This window comes from Bos taurus, chromosome 1 (genome assembly GCF_002263795.3).
Source record: "Bos taurus isolate L1 Dominette 01449 registration number 42190680 breed Hereford chromosome 1, ARS-UCD2.0, whole genome shotgun sequence".
In the NCBI taxonomy this organism is placed as follows: domain Eukaryota; kingdom Metazoa; phylum Chordata; class Mammalia; order Artiodactyla; family Bovidae; genus Bos; species Bos taurus.
In genome coordinates this window covers 106982220-107005251 of record NC_037328.1, presented here as the reverse complement: position 1 = coordinate 107005251, position 23032 = coordinate 106982220, and the positions used below count along the sequence as shown (strand labels likewise).

Genomic DNA, 23032 nt, shown 5'->3' with positions numbered 1-23032 from the left:
TCTTGGGTAGATGATCAGCATCTTAGCCATACACTTTAAAGCAAGTCTGCAGTCAACAAGATCTCCTTAAATCATGCAAAATTCTCAGCCTTGTCAGTTTAAGAAGAGATACCTTGGGGGGGAAAAAAAAGACCTACAGTGTAATAGTAGAGAAAACACACCAGTGACCTATATCAATCTGATCCTTCAGTCTTAAAGATGAACAGAACACCAAAGATCACTGTGTTTAAGTACCAACAGCAAGAAAGATAAGGATCCAGGTAAGCAAAGCCCCTGATCACAGAAAAAACAAATTTGGGGAATAGAGGGGTAAATGACTTTCTAATTAACACTTAAAGAGATTTAAGAAGTCAGTAATCCATAAAACAAGAATAGAATGCATCGAAGAAGGAACATTCAAAACTATAAATGAAGCTGCTTGAAAATGAGAAATAAAAATTGCCAAAGTGAAAAAAGGAAATTAGAGAACTGTTAAAGGAAAAGACTTCTTTGGTGGCTCAGTGGTAAAGAATCTGCCTGCCAATGCAGGAGATTCAGGTTCAATCCCTGGGTCAGGAAGATCTCCTGGAGAAAGAAAAGGCAACCTAATCCAGTATTGTTGCCTGGAGAATCCCAGGGACAGAGGAGCCCGGCAAGCTACACAGTCCATGGGGCCAGAAAAGAATTGGACACGACTTAGTGACTAAACAACAACAGCGGTATTTCCTTGGGGGTAATTAACAATTAACCAAATAACAAAGTAAACAAACAAACAAACAACTCTCCCAGAATGTCAAGAAAAAACAGACAAGGGATGGGATGAAAAGTAGCGTCTAAGGGTCAACATTTATGTCCTCCACCAAAAGAAAAAAAAGAGAAGAAAATGGAGAAGAAATTTTTTTTTTAAAAAGGACAAAACATTTCCAAAATCTGAAGAAAGACATGAATCTGCCTAACATGATAAATGAGGCAAAATTCATGCTCAACACCATCATCATTAAGTTTCAAAACACCATATATAAAGAGATCATAAAAAGATTCAGAGGGGAAGGAGGATAATCAGATTACCAAAAAGGGAATGAGAATCCCACTGTTACAGGAACTACCATCAGTAATATTAGGTGCCAGAAGACGAGTGATTTCTTCAAGGCTCTGAGAATTCTAGATCTGAATGAAGGATTCTATACTTCATTATAGAATTATATGTCAAATTAATGTGAAAGTAATGTAAAGATATCTTCAGACATTCAAATATGTCAAAAATGTATCTCCATCAACTATTTCTGAGGAAGTTACCTGAGGATGAATGACCTTAAAACAAAAAGAATAAACAAAAAAGAGAAAGATGTGGGATCCTCCCAGGAATTATCAATCCCCAGATAACCTCTTGCAGTGAGTCTACATTGGAGCAGACAGTGGAAGGCTCTGGAAGAGATATTTCAGGGGGATAAAGAACTTCATGATGTCAGTTTTGTAGCGAAGTTAATATAATCCTAGTGCACTATTTGGCTCTTGTAGTGAGCAACATATACACAATAATATAATCATATTCATTATGTTTCAATGTTTAGAATCAAACTATAGGCAAGACAGACAAGATGACTATAACACATGATTATGTGATTATAACACATGGTTAAAGAAAGATTTACAGAATACAGTTACAGAATAAAGTGAAAAATAAGTCTAATAGTTTATAGCAACATTATTCATAATAGCAAAACAAAAGTGCAAATGACAAAAAATGTATATCAACCAAGATGGAAAAATAAAATGTGGTATATCCACATGATGAGGTATTATTCAGCAATAAAAAGGAATAAGGTACATGCTTCAAAAGCATTTTTCGAAGTGAAAGAAACTAGTCACAAAAGACTGCATATTACATGATTTCAGTCCCATGAAGTGTCCAGAATAGGCCAGTCTATGAAGACAGAAAGCAGGTTAGTGATGCAAAACGTTGTGCGGAAATGGGGAGCTAATGGAAATGGGGTTTCCTTTGAGGGGTCGTGAAAATGTTCTAAACTGAGATTATGGTGATGTTGCACAACTGTAAATACACACAAAAAATTTGAGTTGCACACTTTAAATGAGTCAACCTTAAATTGTAAATTATATCTCAACCAAGCTTTTTTTTTTTTTTTTTTTAAAGTAAAGCTAACAAAAGTTGGGAGGTGGATGAGAGGAGTGGAGAAAAGAGCTGAGATGGTAACACCCTTATCTAATTGTCAGGAGGTTAAGAGACGATGTTGAAAGTTGACAAGAACTGGAGACTTAAAAGAACAATTTAAAGTATAAAGGTAACCAACAGGAGAATTCAAAAATAGCTTATCAAAAATTGGTAAGAAAAGAAGAGAGGGTAATTTGAGGGAGTAGAGTTTGTCTTTCATATATAGGAAGCACATACTATCTAACGTTGAAAGAGATATATGCATACTATGCAAAGTTTTGTGTGTCACCCCAATTATAATAAAGATAGCTGTCCCTGGGGAATGAAACTGGAATGGAGAGGAAGACTAATGTTTCATAAAAAGCCCTTTTGTCCTCAGTTCAGTTCAGTTCAGTTGCTCAGTCATGTCTGACTCTGCGACCCCATGAATTGCAGCACACCAGGCCTCCCTGTCCATCACCAACTCCCAGAGTTCACTCAAACTCACGTCCATCGAGTTGATGATGCCATCCAGTCATCTCATCCTCTGTTGTCCCCTTCTCCTCCTGCCCCCAATCCCTCCCAGCATCAGAGTCTTTTCCAATGAGTCAACTCTTCGCATGAGGTGGCCAAAGTACTGCAGTTTCAGCTTTAGTATCATTCCTTCCAAAGAAATCCCAGGGCTGATCTCCTTCAGAATGGACTGGTTGGATCTCCTTGCAGTCCAAGGGACTCTCAGGAGTCTTCTCCAACACCACAGTTGAAAAGCATCAATTCTTCGGAGCTCAGCTTTCTTCACAGTCCAACTCTCACATCCATACATGACCACTGGAAAAGCCATAGCCTTGACTAGATGGACCTTTGTTGGCAAAGTAATGTCTCTGCTTTTGAATATGCTACCTAGGTTGGTTATAACCTTCCTTCCAAGGAGTAAGCGTCTTTTAATTTCATGGCTGCAGTCACCATCTGCAGTGATGTTGGAGCCCAAAAAGATACAGTCTGACACTGTTTCCACTGTTTCCCCATCTATTTCCCATGAAGTGATGGGACCGGATGCCATGATCTTCGTTTTCTGAATGTTATCCACTGTTTATTTTACCAAGGACCTACAGTGCTTTGCTTAAAGCAAAAAGAGAACAAAATTGACTATGATTACAAAACTATGGAGGGAACTCAAGGAAAAATACTTACCTGACTCCCAAAATAATTGTCTTGTATAATAATACATTTTATATATTTTCAACCCTCGATTTAGATCCTTGAAAATTATAAGCCAAATAAAAATTTGTCATAAGACCAATTTCAAAAGGCTTCCATAAAACCTTTTTCACACTGCCACCTTGTGGCAGAAAAAAAGCGAAAGTGTATTTATGTAGAAGTTATATATTAATATTTATTTATATTACACACATGGTGTGTCTGTGTTGTGTGTTCAGTCACTTCCGTCGTCTCTGACCCCATGGTCTGTAGCCCGCAAGGCTCCTCTGTCCATGCGATTCTCCAAGCATGACTACTGGAGTGGGTTGCTATGCCCTCCTCCAGGAGATCTACCCAACCCAGGGATCGAACCAGTTTTTTCCTGCATCTCCTGCATTGCAGGTGGATTCTTTGCTGAGCCACCCAACAAGCCATTTGGTACACACATGGTACAAAATTCAAAAAGAATTTTTTTAAAGCATCATGTTTTAAAAGGTGTCTCTCCAACCATGCCCTTCAGGATCCCAGTTCCTCTCCAAAGAGAATCCAGTGTTAATATTTTCTTGTGCATATCCTTCCAGTTTGAGCAAACTCCGGGAGATGGTGACAGACAGGGAAGCCTGGTGTGCTGCAGTCCATGGGGTCACAAAAAGTCAGACATGACTGAACAACTGAACAAAAACAACAACAATCCTTCAAGATATTTTAAACATATTCAAGCAAATATGTTTATATACAGACATACACACAAAAAATACTGTACACAGTTATATATTTTGCTTTTTCAATATTTTGGAAAATTTTCTGTATCAGTACACAAAGAGTCTTCCTTAATTTTATTAGTAAGTGTAAAATATTCCATTATATGAATGTTATTGCTGCCGCTGCTTAGTCACTTCAGTCGTGACTGACTCTGTGCGACCCTATGGACTGTAGCCGGCCAGGCTGCTCTGTCCATAGGCTTCTCCAGGCAAGAATACTGGGGTGGGTTGGCATGCCCTCCTCCAGGGGATCTTCCCAACCCAGGGACCAAATCCCAGTCTCCTGTATCGCAGGCAGATTCTTTACCACTAATACCACCTGGAAATCACTTCATTTTAACTTAATTATATTTTTATGGAACCTATCTCTAAATAAGGTCACATTCTGAGGTACCAAGTGTTAGACTTCAACATATGAATTTTAGGAGGACTCAACTGAAGTCAAAATAGAGCCATTTATAGTTTCTAAACTGTTCATATATTTTATCTATTTTCCACTGAACCTTTAAAAACTGATTTGTAGGATCTTTTCATGTTAGAAAGATTGATTCTTCCTCTAGGATGATTATGAATACTTTTCTCAGTTGTTTTTCTTTCGAAGTTTTCTTTCTTATGAAGATTTTCCTGCAGAGATTTCTCTAATTATTATGCAAATAATCAATTTCTTATTTATGGTGTTTCTGAGTTTTTGTATTATATTTGGAAAAAATCCCTCCTTGAGACGTAAATATTTGAGTGAGTGAATGAATGAATGAGTGAACGAACAACAACAATAAAAACTCTCCCTTTACATTGATAAAATAACCCTTTCATGGCTCTCCACTAGCACTTCCATAGTATCAGTATTTTTTTTTTTTATTCATTTGAGTTTTTTCCTGATAAGCAGTGTGATATATAAACCAATTTTCTTTCTGGATGGCTACTCAGTTTTCTATTACTATTTATTGAATAATTCATCATTTCCCATTTATTTGAGACACTGCTTTTAATATATAGCACTATGTTTCTAAATGTGTTTAGATCTATTTCTGGACTTTCAGAAAATTTGTCTCTTGTAAATTATTATTAATAAGCCAGTTCTATACTGTTTTAATTAAAATTTTATATATATTTTACAACATAGCAGAGCTAGTAAGTACTCCTTTTAAGAATTTTCATATTTCTGTTCATATTTTTTTCTTTTAAAAGATCAACTCAGGAGAACTGACATATTGGTAACTTAAGAAATTTTCGACTTTTAATTCAAATCTCCACTTGTGTTCAGCAAGAAGTAGCATTTAAAAAAAACTTTAAGTATATTTTATAGTGAATTTAATCCTTTTTAGTGGACAGTTCTATGAATCTTGACAGATGAATACACTTTCTCACCACTCCAAAAATTTCTCATGCCCATTTTCTCTCCCACCTAGTCCCAGGAGACCACTGATCAATGTTTTGTCCCTACAGTTTGCCTTGTCCAGATTGTTGTGTAATTGGAGTGAAAATCAAGTGGCTTTCACTTAGCATAGTGCATTTGAAATTCGTTCATGTTGTTTTCAAAGAAGGCAATGGCACCCCACTCCAGTACTGTTGCCCAGAAAATCCCATGGACGGAGGAGCCTGGTAGGTTGCAGTCCATGGGGTCGCAAAGAGTCAGACATGACTGAGTGACTTCACTTTCACTTTTCACTTACATGCATTGGAGAAGGAAATGGCAACCCCCTCCAGTGTTCTTGCCTGGAGAATCCCAGGGACAGGGGAGCCTGGTGGGCTGCTGTCTATGGGGTCTCACAGAGTCAGACACACTGAAGCGATTAAGCAGCAGCAGCAGCAGCAGCAGCAGCAGCATGTTGTTTTATCAGTTTGTTTTTATTGATGACTAATAATCCATTATTATTAGTCATCAATAAAAACAGGAGGAGAAGGGGATGACAGAGGATGAAATGGCTGGATGGCATCACTGACTTGATGGACGTGAGTCTGAGTGAACTCCGGGAGTTGGTGATGGACAGGGAGGCCTGGTGTGCTGTGATTCATGGGGTCACAAAGAGTCGGACACGACTGAGCGACTTAACTGAACTGAACTGAATAATCCATTATATGGATGTACTTGTTTAGCCATTCTCCAGTTGAAGGAATTGGGGGTGGTTTACAGTATTGGGTGATGATGAATAATGCAGCTATAAACATTCACATGCAGGTTTCCCTGTGAATGAAGTTCTCATTTCACTTGAGGGCATATCTGGGAGTAGACTGCTGGTTGCAAGGTTAACTGTGTGTTTAAGTTTATAACAAACTGCCAGACGGTTTTCTGAAGTGACTGGGTCATCTTGGGTTCTCTCCAGGAATGTAAGGGAGTGTAAGTTGTTTTGCATCCTTGTCAATAATTGGTATTGTCAGTTATTTGGCCTTGGTTTTTTGTTTAAATTTTAACCATTCTAACATAGGAGTTTAGTGGTATCTTGAAGTCTTTATTCACACTCCTCTCATGACTAATGATGCTGAACATCTTTTCATGTGTTTGTTATCCACATGTCACTTTTCCTGAAATGTCTGTGCAAATGTTTTCTCATTTTAAATTGGGTTTTCTTATTATTGACTTTTGAGATTTTATATAATTTGAGATTACATCGATTTCCTGCAGTGGCATTTAATGTTTTATCTTAATCTGGCACATTTCTTGTAAAGTTATTCTTTGGATAACATTCCAGTTCAGTTCAGTTCAGTTACTCAGTCATGTCCGACTCTTTGTGATCCCACGGACTGCAGCATGCCAGGCTTCCAGTCTATCACCAACTCCGGGAGCTTGCTCAAACTCATGTCCATCGAGTCCATCACCAGATGCCATCCAACCATTTCATCCTCTATCAACCCCTTTTCCTTCTGCCTTCAATCTTTCCCAGCATCAGGGTCTTTCCTAGTGAGTCAGTTCTTCACATCAGTGGCCAAAGTATTGGAGTTTCAGCTTCAGCATCAGTCCTTCTAATGAATATTCAGGACTGATTTCCTTCAGGATGGACTGGTTTGATCTCCTTGCAGTCCAGGGGACTCTCAAGAGTCTTCTCCAACACCACAGTTCAAAAGCATCAATTCTTCAGTGCTCAGCTTTCTTTACACTCCAACTCTCACATCCATACATGACTACTAGGAAAACCATAGCCTTGACTAGACAGATCTCTGTCGGTAAAGTAATGTCTCTGCTTTTTAATATGCTGTCTAGGTTGGTTACAGCTTTTCTTCCAAGGAGCAATCATCTTTTAATTTCATGGCTGTACACACCAACTGCAGTGATTTTGAAGTCCATAAATTAACTGTTTCCATTGTTTCCTCATCTATTTACCATGAAGTGATGGAACCAGATGCCATGATCTTAATTTTTTGAATTTTAAGCCAGCTTTTTTCACTCTCCTCTTTCACTTTCATCAAGAGGCTCTTTATTTCCTCTTTGCTTTCTGCCATAAGGGTGGTATAACCTGCATATCAGAAGTTATTGATATTTCTTCCTGCAATCTTAATTCCAGCTTGTGCTTCATCCAGCCCAACATTTTGCATGATGTACTCTGCATATAAGTTAAATAAGCAGGGTGACAATATATAGCCTGGAGATACTCCTTTCCCAATCTGGAACCAGTCCATTGTTTCATGTCTGGTTCTAACTGTTGCTTCTTTACTTGCAAACAGATTTCTCAGGAGGCAGGTAAGGTGGTCTGGTATTCCCATCTCTTTAAGAATATGATCCAGCCAAAGGCTTTGGGATAGTCATTGAAGAAGTAGATTTTTTTTTTTTTTAATTCTCTTGCTTTTTCTATGATCCAACGGATGTTGGCAATTTGATCTCTGGTTTCTCTGCCTTTTCTAAATCCAACCAAGAACATCTGAAAGTTCTTGGTTCACATACTGTTGGAGCCTAGCTTGGAGAATTTTGAGCATTACTTTACTAGAGTGTGAGATGAGTGCAATTGTGCAGTACTTTGAACATTCTTTGGTATTGCCTTTCTTAGGGATTGGAATGAACACTGACATTTTCCAGTCCTGTGGCCACTGCTGAGTTTTCCAAATTTGCTGGCATATTGAGTGTAGCACTTGCACAGCATCATCTTTTAGGACTTGAAATAGCTCAGCTGGAATTCCATCACCTCCAAGAGCTTTGTTCATAGTGATGCTTCCTAAGCCCCACTTGACTTTGCATTCCAGGATGTCTGGCTCTAGGTGAGTGATCATATTATCATGGTTATCTGGGTCATTAAGATATTTTTTATAGAGTTCTTCTGTGTATTCTTGCCACCTCTTCTTAATGTCTTCTGCTTGTTTTAGGTCCATAGCATTTCTGTCCTTTATTGTGCCCATCTTTGCATGAAATGTTCCCTTAGTATCTCTCATTTTCTTGAAGACATCTCTAGTCTTTCCCATTCTATTGTTTCCTCTATTTCTTTGCATTGATCATTTAGGAAGGCTTACTTATCTCTCCTTGTCATTCTTTGGAACTCTGCACTCAGATATATCTTTCTTTTTCTCCTTTGCCTTTCACTCCTTTTCTTTTCTCAGCTATTTGTAAGGCCTCCTCAGACAACTATTTTGCCTTTTTTTGCATTTCTTTTTCTTGGAGATGGTTTTGATCACCGCCTCCTGTACAGTGTTATGAACCTCCATCAATAGTTCGTCAGGCACTCTATTAGATCTAATCTCTTGAATCTATTTGTAGCCTCCACTGTGTAATCATAAAGGATTTATGCCATACCTGAATGATCCAGTGGTTTTCCCTACTTTCTTCAATTTAAGTCTGAATTTGGCAATAAGGAGTTCATGATCTGAGCCACAGCAGATCCCAGTCTTGTTTTTGCTGACTGTATAGAGCTTCTCTGTCTTGGCTGCAAAGAATATAGTCAATCTGATTTCGGTATTGACAATCTGGTGATGTCCACGTGTGAAGTCATCTCTTGTGTTTTTGGAAGTGGGTGTTTGCTATGACCAGTGTTTTCCCGTGGCAAAACTCTATTAGCCTTTGCCCTGCCTCATTTTGTACTCCAAGCCAAACTTGCCTATTATTCCAAGTATTTCTTGACTTCTTACTTTTGCATCCAGTCGCTTATGATGAAAAGGATATATATACATTTTTTGGTGTTAGTTCTAGAAGGTCTTGTAGGTCTTCATACAAGAAGAAACAACTTCAGCTTCTTTGGCATTAGTGGTTAGGGCATAGACTTGGATTACTGTGATATTGAATGGTTTAAACTTCAGCTTCTTTGGCATTAGTGGTTAGGGCACAGACTTGGATTACTGTGATATTGAATGGTTTGCATTGTAGACCAACAGAGATCATTCTGTCATTTTTGACATTGCATCCAAATACTGCATTTTGGACTCTTGTTGACTATGAGGGCTGCTCCATTTCTTCTATGGGATTCTTGCCCACAGTAGTAGATAAAATGGTCATCTGAGTGAAATTCACCCATTCCAGTCCATTTTAGTTCACCTATACCTAAAATGTCGATGCTCACTCTTGCCATCTCCTGTTTGACCACTTCCAATTTGCCTTGATTCATGGACCTAACATTCCAGGTTCCTATGCAATATTGCTCTTTACAGCATCAGACTTTACTGCCATAACGTCACATCCACAACCGGGTGTTTTTTTTGCTTTGGCTCTATCCCTTCACTCTTTCTGGAGTTATTTCTTCTTCACTCATTTCCAGCAGCATATTGGGCACCTACCGACCTGGGGAGTTCATCTTTCAGTGTCATATCTTTTTGCCTTTTCAAGCTGTTCATGGTGTTCTCAAGGCAACAATACTGAAGTGGTTTGCCATTCCCTTTTCCAATGGACCACGAAAAAGAGAGAAGGAAATGGCAACCCACTCCTGTACTCTTGCCTGGAAAAGTCCATGGACAGAGGAGCCTTGTAGCCTACGGTCCAGGGGGTCGCAATTACTTTTCAATGGACTACGTTTTGTCAGAACTCTCCATCATGACCCATTTGTCTTGGGTGGCCCTACACAGCATGACTCATAGTTTCATTGGATTAGAAAAGGCTGTGCTCCATGTGATCAGTTTGGTTCATTTTCTGTGATTGTGGTTTCATTCTGTCTGCCCTCTGACGGATAAGGCTAAGAGGCTTGTGCAAGTTTCCTGATGGGAGGGATTGGCTATGGGGGAATCTGGGTCTTGTTCTGATGTGGTGGTGGGGGGGTGGGGCAATGCTCAGAAAATCTTTAATCCAATTTCTTGTTGATGGGTGGGGCTATGTTGCCTCCCTGTTGTTTGGCCTGAGGCCAAACTACAGTAGGGGTAATGGGCGCAATGGCGACCTCCTTCAAAAAGACTTATGCCAACACTGTTGTATTCAGTGCCCCGACCCCATGGCAGCCCACTGTCAACCCATGCCTCCACCAGAGACTCCTGAACACTCACAAGCAAGTCTGGCTCAGTCTCTTGTGGGGTCACTGCTCCTTTCTCCTGGGTCCTGGTGCACACAAGGTTTTGTTTGTATCCTCCAAGAGTCTGTTTCCCCAGGGTTCTAGGCGATGCGCTATATGGTTCCTATGTTAGTCTTGTGAACTTTAAGGTGCTCCAAAGAAAAGGAATGCAGTTTTATGTGAATAAAGAAATTTTAAGTTGGGCAGTAAGCGCAGGTATCCCTTAGAATGTGATGCTCAAGCTGAGGGTTAACAAAGAAATGGGAAGGTGACATTCTAGCAAAGCGAAAAAAATCAAAGGCCTCATGAGAGGAGAAGCTAAAAAGCCAGTGCAGTCAAAGCACAGAGAAGAGTGGTCTGAGTGAAAAAACAGCTAGAAAAGCAGGCAGGGGCCAGAAAATGAAAGGCTATGGCCATGTTAATGATTTTGGTTAGTACAATGGCATTTGAACATGGATTAGATACTTGCTATTAAATGCTAATTTTTTAAAGATTTGAATTTAAAGTTCTTAATTTTTTGGAGATACATAATGCCTAGGATTTGCTTCAAAATAATACTATCGAGATAGGAAATGTGGGTGGGTCAGAGAGGAAACAAGACTGATCATGTATCAGACTTCCCTGGCAGTCCAGTAGTTCGGACTCTGCCCTTCCATTGCAGGGGGCGTGGGTTTGATCCCAGGTTGGGGAACTAAGATCCCACAAGCCTCAAGGTGCCGCAAAGAAAAAAAAAAGATTGACCATGTGTTGGTGACGGCTGAAATTGTGTGATGGGCACTTAAGGATTATCTTACTGTATTTTATGCATGATTAAAATCTCCGAGAAAAAGGAATGTTGGTTTTTATTCTACAAGCAATGAGAAGATATGAAGTGTTTTAAGTAACAACACTGGCACACACAGATTTGATTTTTAGAAAGATTATGTGCATGTGTGCAAAGTCACTCTAGTCGTGTCTGACTGCGACCCCATGGAATGTAACCCACCAGTCTCCTCTGTCCATGGGATTCTCCAGCCAAGAATACTGGAGTTGGGTTGCCATCCCCTCCTCCAGGGAATCTTCTCCACCCAGGGACGGAACCCACGTTTTGGCTTTAATGCAGAGATCAGACTGAAAGGGAGCCAGAGTGGTCAAGGCAGATTATTTTAATATACTTACAATGGTTCAAGAAGAGATGATGGCTGGACTCAGGTAGAAATGGAGATAAGTGAAACGATGCCAAGAGTCATTTAAAACTCAGGGGAGGTGGCACTCACAGAGATAGGGAACAATCCAAGAGGACACACTTGGGGGTAGGAGAGGAAGAGCACAAGGCTTAGGCTGGACAAGTTTGAGTTGTGCTTGCTTTTTCAGGCATCTAAGTGGTGTGACTATTGTATCCTTGCACAGATTAGAGGAGACTGGTTTGAGAGGACCCTGGGTTGAGGGTTAAACCTCTTAAACACTTAATGAAAAGGAAACATATGTGCTAGAAAGGAGACAAAATGCTGGGTAGGAGTTTGAGGGGCAGGGGAGAGATACAGGGAAGGAGGTAGCAGTGGTCGAGGAAAAGGGCTGTGATTGATAGAAGGGAGAGGTCAAGAGTCTAATTTTCCTGGGAGTCAAAAATTGCTGATTTAGGGATCATGTAGGCATCACGTCAAGGGCTTTATGGGGTGACGAGGGTGAAGGAGACTGTAATGGGCTGAGAATGAGGCTTGAGCAACTGGATGGAGCAAAGTCCTTAAAAGAATTTTTGCTGTGATGGTAAGGGGAGGGTGCGGTAGGAACTGGAAAGGGAGGGCGGGCTGCATTCCCATTTTTAGGTTGGGAAATATTTGTTGCATGTTCAAATGTTAATGGGAAGGATCACTCTGAAGGGCAATAGTTGAATACATAGGAGAGAAGAGTGGTGATTCATAGCGTGAGGCTCCCAAGTAGCAGCAGGAGGTAGGACTGAAGACAACAGGATGGCCTTAATTATGAGGAAAGATACCTACCTCCTCTAACAGAGGATGGAGTGGGTGAGTAATCCGTTAGGTTTAGAAGTGGGCTGAGGAAGTTTGTTTCATACAGTTTCTCTTGCCACCTACCCACCCCTAAAATAGGTAAGTTAACCTACTAAGAATGAGAGAAAAACAGAAGAGGGGGGGGATGTTGGGGGAAAAAGAGAGAAAAAAAAAAAAAAAAAAAAAAACCCTGAATAGCCAAAGAAAGTCTGAACTTGGAAATAATGAATTTAAGACACAGGAAGTTTTTTTGTATGGTCCATCAAAAGCTAATGTAGTCCCCAAACTGGGGGTACTTTTATAGGTTTACCTATATGATGATATGATGCACATCTGTTACTGTACTTAGTTTTGGTTTTTCCATTTACAACTGCCTCTTTCTCAGTAAACTGAGAACAAGTATACATTTTAATTAACTTCGTATCCCTAGCCCAAAGTGGGTTCTCAGGTATTTGTCAAATGTAAAAAATTAGGTTCTGCTTTTATCTTCAGCAGAAGCTAAAGGGAATTTCTCCTGCTGCTATGTTTATTATTTACATAAGATGATTCTAGTGTTTTACATGAATTAACTCATTTAAGCCACAAAATAACCCATTGGGGTAGGTATTATTACATTTTCCATTTTTTCAGATGAACAACTAGGAAACACATAAAATAATTTTACAAGGTTCCACAAGAGCTGAGTGGCAGAGCAAGGATTTGAAGCTAAAGACTCTGTCAAAGGGGCCACTGTATGCATTTTTTCTTAAGGCCTCTGGGACACTGACCAGCAAAAAAAAAAAGAATAAATACCATGGTGATTATCCAACTGTTTAGATCAGGACTACATAAAACTGACAGAGTTCCTTGTGCTTGTTCCTAATTATTTTTAGCATCCAAAAATTTGTGTAATTGCTAGTCGGGTATAGGAAAGCTTATTATGTAAAGAACACTGCAACATCAATAACCAAAAAGGATTCTGATTTCATACTGTAGACTAAGACAGTAATCACTTACCTTTATGGTTTGGCTACTTTGTAAAAACACTATTATGATGCAAAGATATTTCAATAAATGACATTGCAAAAATTAATTGGATCAATAGTATTAGATACTAGGTCACCCCCTGCTTTACAGTATGCAGAGCTGGTATTTTAAAGACACATGAGGATGCATTGCAATATCCTGCGAGTGTCAGATATCCAGATCTGACATTGGTAAATGATCAAAAGTGATGAAAAGGAAGTAAAGAAATGAGCATTCATCTGACAAGGAATGAAGTATCTCTTCCTATAGAAAACATCCTAAATTTTAGATCCAATAAGGCAAACTGGACAATTCCAAATTGAAGAGTTTTAGAAAGTCACTGTAATCAGTTAATGTGGGAGGTTGCATTGTAATCACAAACCTTTATTGAGTGCCCACAGAACTCATGGCACTTCCATGGGATTTACAGAGCTTTACCTGTTGACTTTGCCCTTAAGGAGCTTACAATTTAGTGGAACCGACTCTACAGACTGAAACATTACCATAAATATGAAACACACACTGTAAAGTGAGAGCTGATGGGGATGGCGAGGGTAGTAGACAGTATGGGATGTGTTTGGCTTCCTGAAGGAGACAGGCATCTGAATGTTAACATGTAAGGTGGCTGGGGGTATAGGGATCCAAACAAGACACTTCCTTATCTGCTACTTTGAGCTTTCCTTACTCTCTGCAGCTGGGGAGAACTGCACAAAAGTTGTGTGGGATCAGAGCTGAGAGGGAAACAAACTTTTCAGTCTCTTTCAGCACCTCTGATCACTAGCGGACTCAGACTGGAGCAAAGTTACCATCTAGGTATTTTAATAGGAGCTCTTTAACAGCTTTCCTATACCATCCTGTTAAACAGGTTCAAAGAAAAAAAAAAAGGTGAAAACCAGTTTCTCTGTACCAATTATACACACAGAGGTGGGGGACCCTGTAGACCACACTGGGAGCTACTAGATTTGAGGCAAAGTATAATTTGTTTATGGAGGGAGCACACAGGCAAGTACAAAGGTAAGCGGTTGGAAGTAGAAAATACCCATAACGTATTACGGATAAGTTCTCTGCTAATGAGTTGAACAAGGGGACAACCCCTAAGAGATAACAAGTATGGAGTAAGGCAGCGGAGAACACCACTATGTCAACTCCTTCCCAAATCCAATTATGACCCCAAACGATCTTTTCTGGCTGTGTAGTATGAGGGATCTTAGTTCTCTGACTAGAGTTGAAATCTGTGCTCCCTGTAGTGGAAGCTGAGTCCTAATCAGGGACTGAACCGAACCCCCAGGAAGTCCCCCTTTTTGAGGTAAGAGAAATACCCTCCTGAGTCCAAGTGTTTGGATATTAGCATTATAATAGCCAATTATAAAATCAGTCAAAAGGTAACCATGTACAAAGTATGGGGGAAAGATGGCTTGAAAAGCTCAAAAATCCGAGGACTAGAAAGATGGGACACTGAAGGAATGATCTGGAAGGCAGGTAACTGGAGACTGAGTGCAACAAACAGCATGTAGATTTAAGCAGATTATCAGTTGTTAGAAGAGCAAAAATAGATGAGGAAATCTTGGGTAAGGTCACAGACTTACAAAGAATCCATGAGCTATACAAATCAGGGTAAGATATAGTCAGGGAAAGCAGGATTCATGCTTGAATAATAGAAACAAAAAAGTTATAAAAGTTTTTCTTCATGAAGAATAAACTTGGAAGAATTGACACTTTGGAAAAACTAAGTAACCTGGAGCAAGCAGCATATTTAGAGCTGCAAAGATGCAAAACTTGTGAAGGCAGAAATTGGGACAACAACATAAACGATGAGTGCAGGTCTCTTCTAAGAGGTAAATCTGAAAGGATCTTCAGGGCAGCACCTGCCCTTATACACAAAGTAGCAGCTGTCAAGTCAACTTTATAAACAGTACATCCTGACATGGACATCCTGAACCAAACTTGTCACTTAAAGAACCTGAATTTAAAGACATGTTCAAACTGCTAGGTTAAGTCTTACAGAAAAAACATTAAACCTACCTTCCTGTACATTGATACGATAGTTAATATTCACTGTACACTACAGTTCAGTTGCTTCTGATCACACCAGAATATAGGCTTTATAAATCTTCATTCTTTTCACCTTAATTTACGAATTAACTGAATACAGTAAGACTATGAATGTGCACTTTGATTTTATTTAAAGGCATATAAATTTCATTACTCATATTTTTAAAAAGCATACACTTCATTAATGTGTCTGCTAAAATGAAAAACCATTTTCTCCTTAAATGCTTAAAACGTCATGTTTAAGAGATAAATAACCCATTAGGCCTCAGGAGTTCACAACTGGTAACTTCTCTAATTCAAGCTAAATTGGCCTGTTTATATATAGTTCACCTTCTTAATATCCACAATGAAAGATTCAATTTTGGAAAATCAGAAAGAAATAAAATACAGTGGACCCCTGAATAACATGGGTTCACTTACACGTGGACTTGTTTTCACTGTAATACTGCATGATCTGTGGCTGGTTGAATCCTTGGATGCAGAACCATCGATGAGGGCCACTGCCCCTAACCTCAGCTGTATTCAAGGGATTAGCTACACAGTATTTACAGTGTACTTAACAATTATTTACGTAGCAGTTATACTGTATTAGGTATTACAAGTAATCTAGAGACAGCTGATTTAAAGTACAGTTGACCTTGAAGTACGTATTTAGTGGGGAAAAAAGGCATGTAAGTGGGCCTGCAAAGTCCATGGTGTTCAAAGTGTCAACTGTAATTTCAAAACTCACAGACAAGCTTCTGTAAAATTAGTGTGTCATTTCTCAAACTACAATAAGAAATGCTGCATAAATGCTTTTTTGCATTGGCTCACAAATTTAAATGAGTTTTGCAGCAGTAATTGAAAGCATAGCTCCCTATTTTAAGAGTTGAGATCTGGGTCTTATCTAGCCCTTAGTAGTTGTGACCTTGGTCAAGTCACCTCTTGGCAAGTCCATCATCTGAAAGGCAGGACTCGGACAGATCATATCTTGAAATTCAGACTCCCACAGAGCTCCCAACTGTATGTATATGTATTCTGGAAGGAAGCTCGGGCAGTTTTCATTAGATTCTCACAGGGGACCTTCATCCAAAAATAAGCTTGTGATATGTTAGGTGATCACATCTAAATTGCTCCAGCTCTAAATGCTAGTTATTTCTTTGTGGTACAGGAACTCTTAAGGTGGCTTCCAAGATTCCCTGATATACATACCCTTTATAATTCCATTTACTCAAGTGTTGACAGGATTATTTGAGCATGATGGATATCACTCTGTGACTAGGCCAAACAGTAGGCTTCCCAGGTGGCGCCAGTGGTAAAGAATCCACATGCCAATGCAAAACACTTGAGAGATGTGGGTTCGATCCCTGGATCAGGAAGATCCCCTGGAGGAGGGCATGGCAACCTACTGCAGTATTCATGCTTGGATAGAGGAACCTGGTGGGCTATTGCCTACAGGGTCACACAGAGTTGGGGGCAACTTGGTACGCACGCATAGGGTAAAGAGGAAGGGATAGTGCAGGTATAATAATGTACTCATCAGTTTGGCTTTGGGTCAATTAAAAGGGAGATAATAAGGGGTAGGCCTGATTTAATCAGGTGAGCCCCTTTAAACGACAGTTTAGGTTCTTCTCTGAGATCAGCTTCTTCTGCAGGCCTTGACTAATCAAGCTGATATGAGTCCAGCACTCGTAAGAAAATTACTCTATAAAATCATTTGGCCTACTATAACCTCACTGGCTTACTTTTAACCAGGTTTTTGTACACTAAGAAACAAGATTTATGCAGAGTACTGTTATGTTACTTCTGGTAACTTATGCCATTTGTAAAATCATACTTTGTGTGCACTCTATCATTTGCAGCCATATGCTGAAGTAATAGAAATACTTAAAATATATTTCAGGTTGTCTCTCTCAGTCCACTTTGGCTGAAGGAGTGAAGGTAGGTCAGAATCTTGGTTTGGACAGGGAAGAAGCAGAAGCACAGATGGCATCAGCTGAACAAATTCAGTAAGTTGGAATATTAATACATCTATAGTGAAATTAGGACTTCCCTGGTGGCTCAGACAGTAAAGCATCTGTCTACAATGCGGGAGACCCGGGTTCGAGCCCTGGGTTGGGAAGATCCCCTGGAGAAGGAAATGGCAATCCACTCCAGTACTATTGCCTGGAAAATCCCGTGGACAGAGGAGCCTGGTAGGCTACAGTCTATGGGGTCACAAAGAGTCGGACACGACTGAGCGACTTCACTTTCACTTTCATACTGAAATTAAAGAATTTAAGAAACTTCTTTTGTAATGTTGGGTCAATGTTAAAAGCTTATGAAAGACAAGCAAACACAAGCCACTGAGTTGTACTCTAACTTTACATTAATATATATATAAAAAATGCACACAGCACACACACATGCCCCATGTAAAACATTGCTTTGAGTTTTAATGTTTATTTCCCCAAGATAGCCTAGCCTGCACTCTACTTGGATAAATTTTACAAGCTAGTTTTCTGCTGCTTCTAGTTTTAAACTTTAACCATGTTTTTGATGACAAGGAATGCTGCAAAAATACTCTAGTTCAACAAAGAGTTATGATCACAAAATAATTTTTATCCATTCTACAGTGTTTCAGAATTACCAGTTGATTTTTAAACACAAAGTAGATATAGATGCTAATGGTGGCTAATCTGGTATGTTTCTTATAGCAAACTGTTGTTCATGCAACACTTGTGCTCAAAGGGGAAGGCACAGGATTTCCTACAATGAGCCACCTTATAAAGAGTTCTTTTTGTACAAATTAATTTATGTCACATTTAATTTAGTGTGCATAACCTCAAAACTGAGGTATTATTCCAATTTATAAAAACCACTTGCATAACTTTTATGCAAGTTTTAAAAATACAAAGTTTTCTCCCTAAAGTGGCTCAAAATAGATTGTTCATGGCTGCCTACATCTAAGATAAAAAGATTCTAAAACAATTGAACAGATTAGGCATATTATTAAAGGTGTTCAAACCATTACTTGATTTGTACATCTATTCAAACCTCTTCATCGGTCTTTATTCAGCAGTACATATGCACCAAATTCCATTTTAGAAGTTTCCATATCATTTTCATAGAAAACAAAGTTTGAAAACAAGTAACATTTAAACACAGCACGGTATTCTACCACAACTGAAACTTTTTTCTTCTTCTTCTTTACAGGACTCAACAAAATCTAAAAATGAACTAGGCTGTAGATTTACCTCATGCAAAGATCTTTATGTTATCTCTGAAAATGAAAAGGATGGCTTTTAAAAGCACATTTTACTGTTTTATACTATAATGGCAACTTGTGTACTGCAACACAGTCTATTTTGAGGGAAATTTATGATTTTTTTTTTCATGCAAAAATCTACACAAATTAGTTTTGATGATATGGAAAGCTTTTCATAGCATCAAACATTCATCTGGTGCAAATGCACAGGGAAACCTTCCTGAAAGTTTTCTGACTTGAGAAGCAACTAAAAAGCCATACTAGGTAAAGTAAATAAAAACTAAAAACAAAACAAAAAACTCCCACAAAAAAAAAAAAACCTAAAAAAAAAAAAAAAAAAAAAAAAGGAGGGGGTGGGAACAGGGAGGAAGGGAAATAGAAAACACAGGCTGCAGAGTACACCAATGTCTGCTGCTGAACTGGTCTTTGTTTTCATGTCCAGTGTACAGTAACACTTATGATCTCACTCTGATGATTTTACTAGGTTTGTTATCAGCCCCCTGAAGGCAAATCAAGCTTGCATGCGTTCACATACAGCACCACAACCATACTCTCGTACACAGTCACTCCAGGACTAGGAGTCTGCTTCGTGAATGAAGAGCCCTAGATTTGAAAGATGAACCTGGCTCTCCATCACTGAGCCAGACATTCATTCAACACTGTCCACTCACACACTGCTTCATAGCAAGGCCTGGGCTCGTTTTCCTTTGACTTTTATGGGCATCCTATTCTCTTTCATGCTTACAAGGCTTGAAGATGACAGTACTGCACTTTCCCCTCAATTGATACAAAGTCATTGTTCCTTCTCAGGCACTGAAGATCTGTGACCTGTAGCCCTTTTTACTTTGAACAACCTAAATAAGCATCCATGTAGAGTTTTCATTACATTTTGCCACTCATTCTCACTCGCACCCACTCGCCATCTTGACCTCATTTGGGCATTTTCTGTGATTCCAAATGAAATCTTCACATTTTCTTTCCCGATTTAATGCAGCAGCAGATCCCATGAGCCAAGCTTGATGGATCAAACCTTTTTATATATATGTATATATATATATATATCCCAGTGCTGCATTGTACCTAACTTCCACAACATCTTTCTAGAACTGGAACCCTTCTGTTGGTACATTGGCAGATGAATTGAAACCAAATGTTCCACCTTGTATTGCCTCTGGAACAAGGCTAGGGTCTTCATCAATCTAAAGGGGAGGGGAAAAAAAGAAGGTGATGGTTAGTTTTAAATTATAAAACATAGAATTGTAGTTAACACTTCCATTTAAAAAGTATGAGAGATTATGGGTGGCCAACACTGTCCTACCATCCCTTGAGAACCCTGAAAACACTTCATAAAGGTTTTTTTCTTAAGGGATGCCAAAAGAGAAGAAACTGAAGAGAATATGCAAAATGGATATCTTCTGAAAGAATGAAAGAGATTGGAGATGGGACTATGTCTCAAATTCAGACAGTATACTCATTCTAATGCTACCACTTTTGGAGGCTAAGTGTATTCTTCGGTTAATATTTTAATAGCAAATGGAGACAACTTTTGAGCTTAAAGTGTAACATAATAGCCCTATTAAAATGGATAACTGATATTCTTTCTATATGCTTTATATCTAACAGTTGAAATACCACAAAATTATGTGCCTATGGTATAGTTCCTATAAAGAGGCACATCATCTTTATTATTATTTTCACAATGTAACAGAGTAAGCAAGACTTGCATGTTGAAGTATTAAAAATCATTAAGGCTTTGTGTATACCTAATTATCAATTAGGACTTCTAAAAATATCCAACTTTAATACATGATAAAAGCTACTTTTAAAAAAGTATGCTTTTTAACAAATATTATATTCTAAATAGGACTTAGCTTGATAATCTGTAGGTATAAATAGTCTAATTCTTTTTTAGTATTGTCCTTCTCAAGTTAATCTACAAACCATATATACTTAACAAAATATTTAATAATATTCCATTTTCTTTTTTAAAAAGTTGAGAAACTTAATCAAGAAATCTACTGCTGGCTATATCTGATCACTATAATTTTAGATTTAACATTCCCAAAGAGATAATACTAAAAATAATTCTTTAATTTCAACTACCATATACTGACAATCTGAAAACATTCTTCTATAGTATACGTTATATAGTAACTTACATTTCTTGATAATTTTTTTCCACTGTATCTATTTGTCTTCATATTTGTTTTTGGTCACCAACTAAAATTAATGGTGGCAATATATTCAAATACAGATTAATTATTGTCATAATGGATTTATTATAGGATATACTAGCTTCACTATTTTGTTTATAAACACATTAGGCTATTAGCAATATAAAATATAGAGACATCAAGGGAAAATAAAGCCTAATTTATTCACTCTCAAAAAATTCTCTTCTGTTTTTGCCATTTGAGCTAATACTACTTTTTAATACCCCAAAGGACTTTAAAAAACTGAAATATTATGTATCTATTTCAATTCCATTCTCTAAAATGCATACATATATGTCCTAGCTTAAATTTCATCCAGACTTATGCTTATTAAGTAAAACTAAGAAAATGATAAGATTATTAAATACATCATCTGAAGAGAAGAACTGATCAATGATCTCATAGGCCAATTTGTAGATGTCTTCATTTTCATGATTTTGAAGCTGTTCAATTTTCTCCAGTCCTGTAAGAGATTTTATGAAGTGAAATAATAATAATATTAAAACAACAACAACAACACAGCAGCAGAAAGTGTTACAATAATCTTGGGAACACATAAATTCAATTTTGGGGTATCTATTCTAAAGGTGAATCTTAAAAACAGTAAGGATTTTTTCACAAAGATATAGCGTATTTATCTTAAAAAATTATCTGAGGGACCTCTCTGGCAGTCCAGTAGTCAAAACTCCACACTTCCAATGCAAGGAGCTCTGATTCAATTTCTGGTCAGGGAACTAAAATCCTATATGCCATGTGGCACACTGCAGCAAAAAAAAAACAAACAAAAAACAAAAAACCCAAATACTTGAGTGTTTAACTACATATAAATTAAGCAATGGGATATCTATCTATTCAGAAGAAAATTATATATCATACATCAGTGTTTGTAAGGAGTAATAGTATGTAAAATTACTCTGTTAAAAGCTGGGAAATCCCTGGTGGTGTAGTGGTTAGGACTCTGGGCTTTCACTGTCATGTGGCTCGGTTTCAATCCTGGTTGAAACTGAGGATCCCGTGAGCCATGTTTAAAGAAAAAAACCAAAAACACCCCAAAACAAACAGTAAAACCCAAAGGTGCAAGAAAAGTAAAAGAAGTTAAAAGCAAGTTCTTTCTATTTAGTAGCATTTGCCAAATTTTTCTAGTGAGCATCTAAGAAAAAACTTTTAAATACTCATGATTAACAAATATGAATGTTAAGACAGCTATTAAGTACAATGAAAAATGATTATGATCAACAACAGTATTTCAGGGGAAAGAGGATTTTCCCCTGTAAATACTAACAAATGTATTAAATCAAAAGCAAAATATGTAAACAACCTATTGATATAAAAATTGAATACTGTTTTGCTTTGTAGTGGTTTAGTCACTAAGTCATGTCTGATTCTTGCAACCCCACGGACTGTAGTCCACCAGGCTCCTCTGTCCATGGGATTCTCCAGGCAAGAATACTGGAGTGGGTTGCCATTCCCTTCTCCAGGAGATCTTCCTGACCCAAGGATCGAACCCTTGCCTCCTGCAGGTGGTCTCCTACATTGCAGGCGGATTCTTTACCAACTGAGCCACCAAGGAAGCCTAACAGGAGTAATAATTAATTTTAAAATCTCTGAATTAAAGTGAAATTGCCCTTTTATGAGTATTTGTCTTCTATTTCTTAAGCGGAGGAAATTGCTTTAGGCATATTTCTCACTTTACACACTCTCCTTATGGGGCCTTTTCACGAAAAGGCTTAACTCCTATTTACATATAGGTTGAGGACTTCTCATCTATGGATTCATTTTTCTGAGCGTCAGATGCTTAAAACTTTAAACCTGCTTGATAATTCCATGAGGACACTTTATAGGTACCAAAGTTCAAGCTGTACAAACACAATGTTATCTGCCATTCTTCATTTACACTGTTTATTCTACTGTATTCTTACTGGTGATAATCAACAACAGTTTGAAATCTGTGAGAAAGACTAATTATTAAAGTTCCCCTTTCCCTCAACTCTATAACAGAATCTCAAAAACCTCAAAGCCTATCCTATCCATTTTTTGAATCCTGTCATCTCCCCCTCGTCTCTATTATCA

The 23032-nt window shown here is 38.3% G+C and overlaps 1 protein-coding gene across 1 annotated transcript in view; it reads right to left on the bottom strand.

Moving 5' to 3' along the window:
* Positions 1 to 19849: 19849 nt before the first annotated feature.
* Positions 19850 to 23032, bottom strand: part of KPNA4 (karyopherin subunit alpha 4) — a 60091-nt gene continuing 56908 nt past the window's right edge. Inside the window, exons 16-17 of the mRNA NM_001159316.1 lie at positions 21331 to 21425; positions 19850 to 19948 (exon numbers count right to left, since the gene is read on the bottom strand). Coding sequence (NP_001152788.1) covers positions 19850 to 19948; positions 21331 to 21425 — 194 coding nt within the window. The remainder of the gene's footprint in view (positions 19949 to 21330; positions 21426 to 23032) is intronic.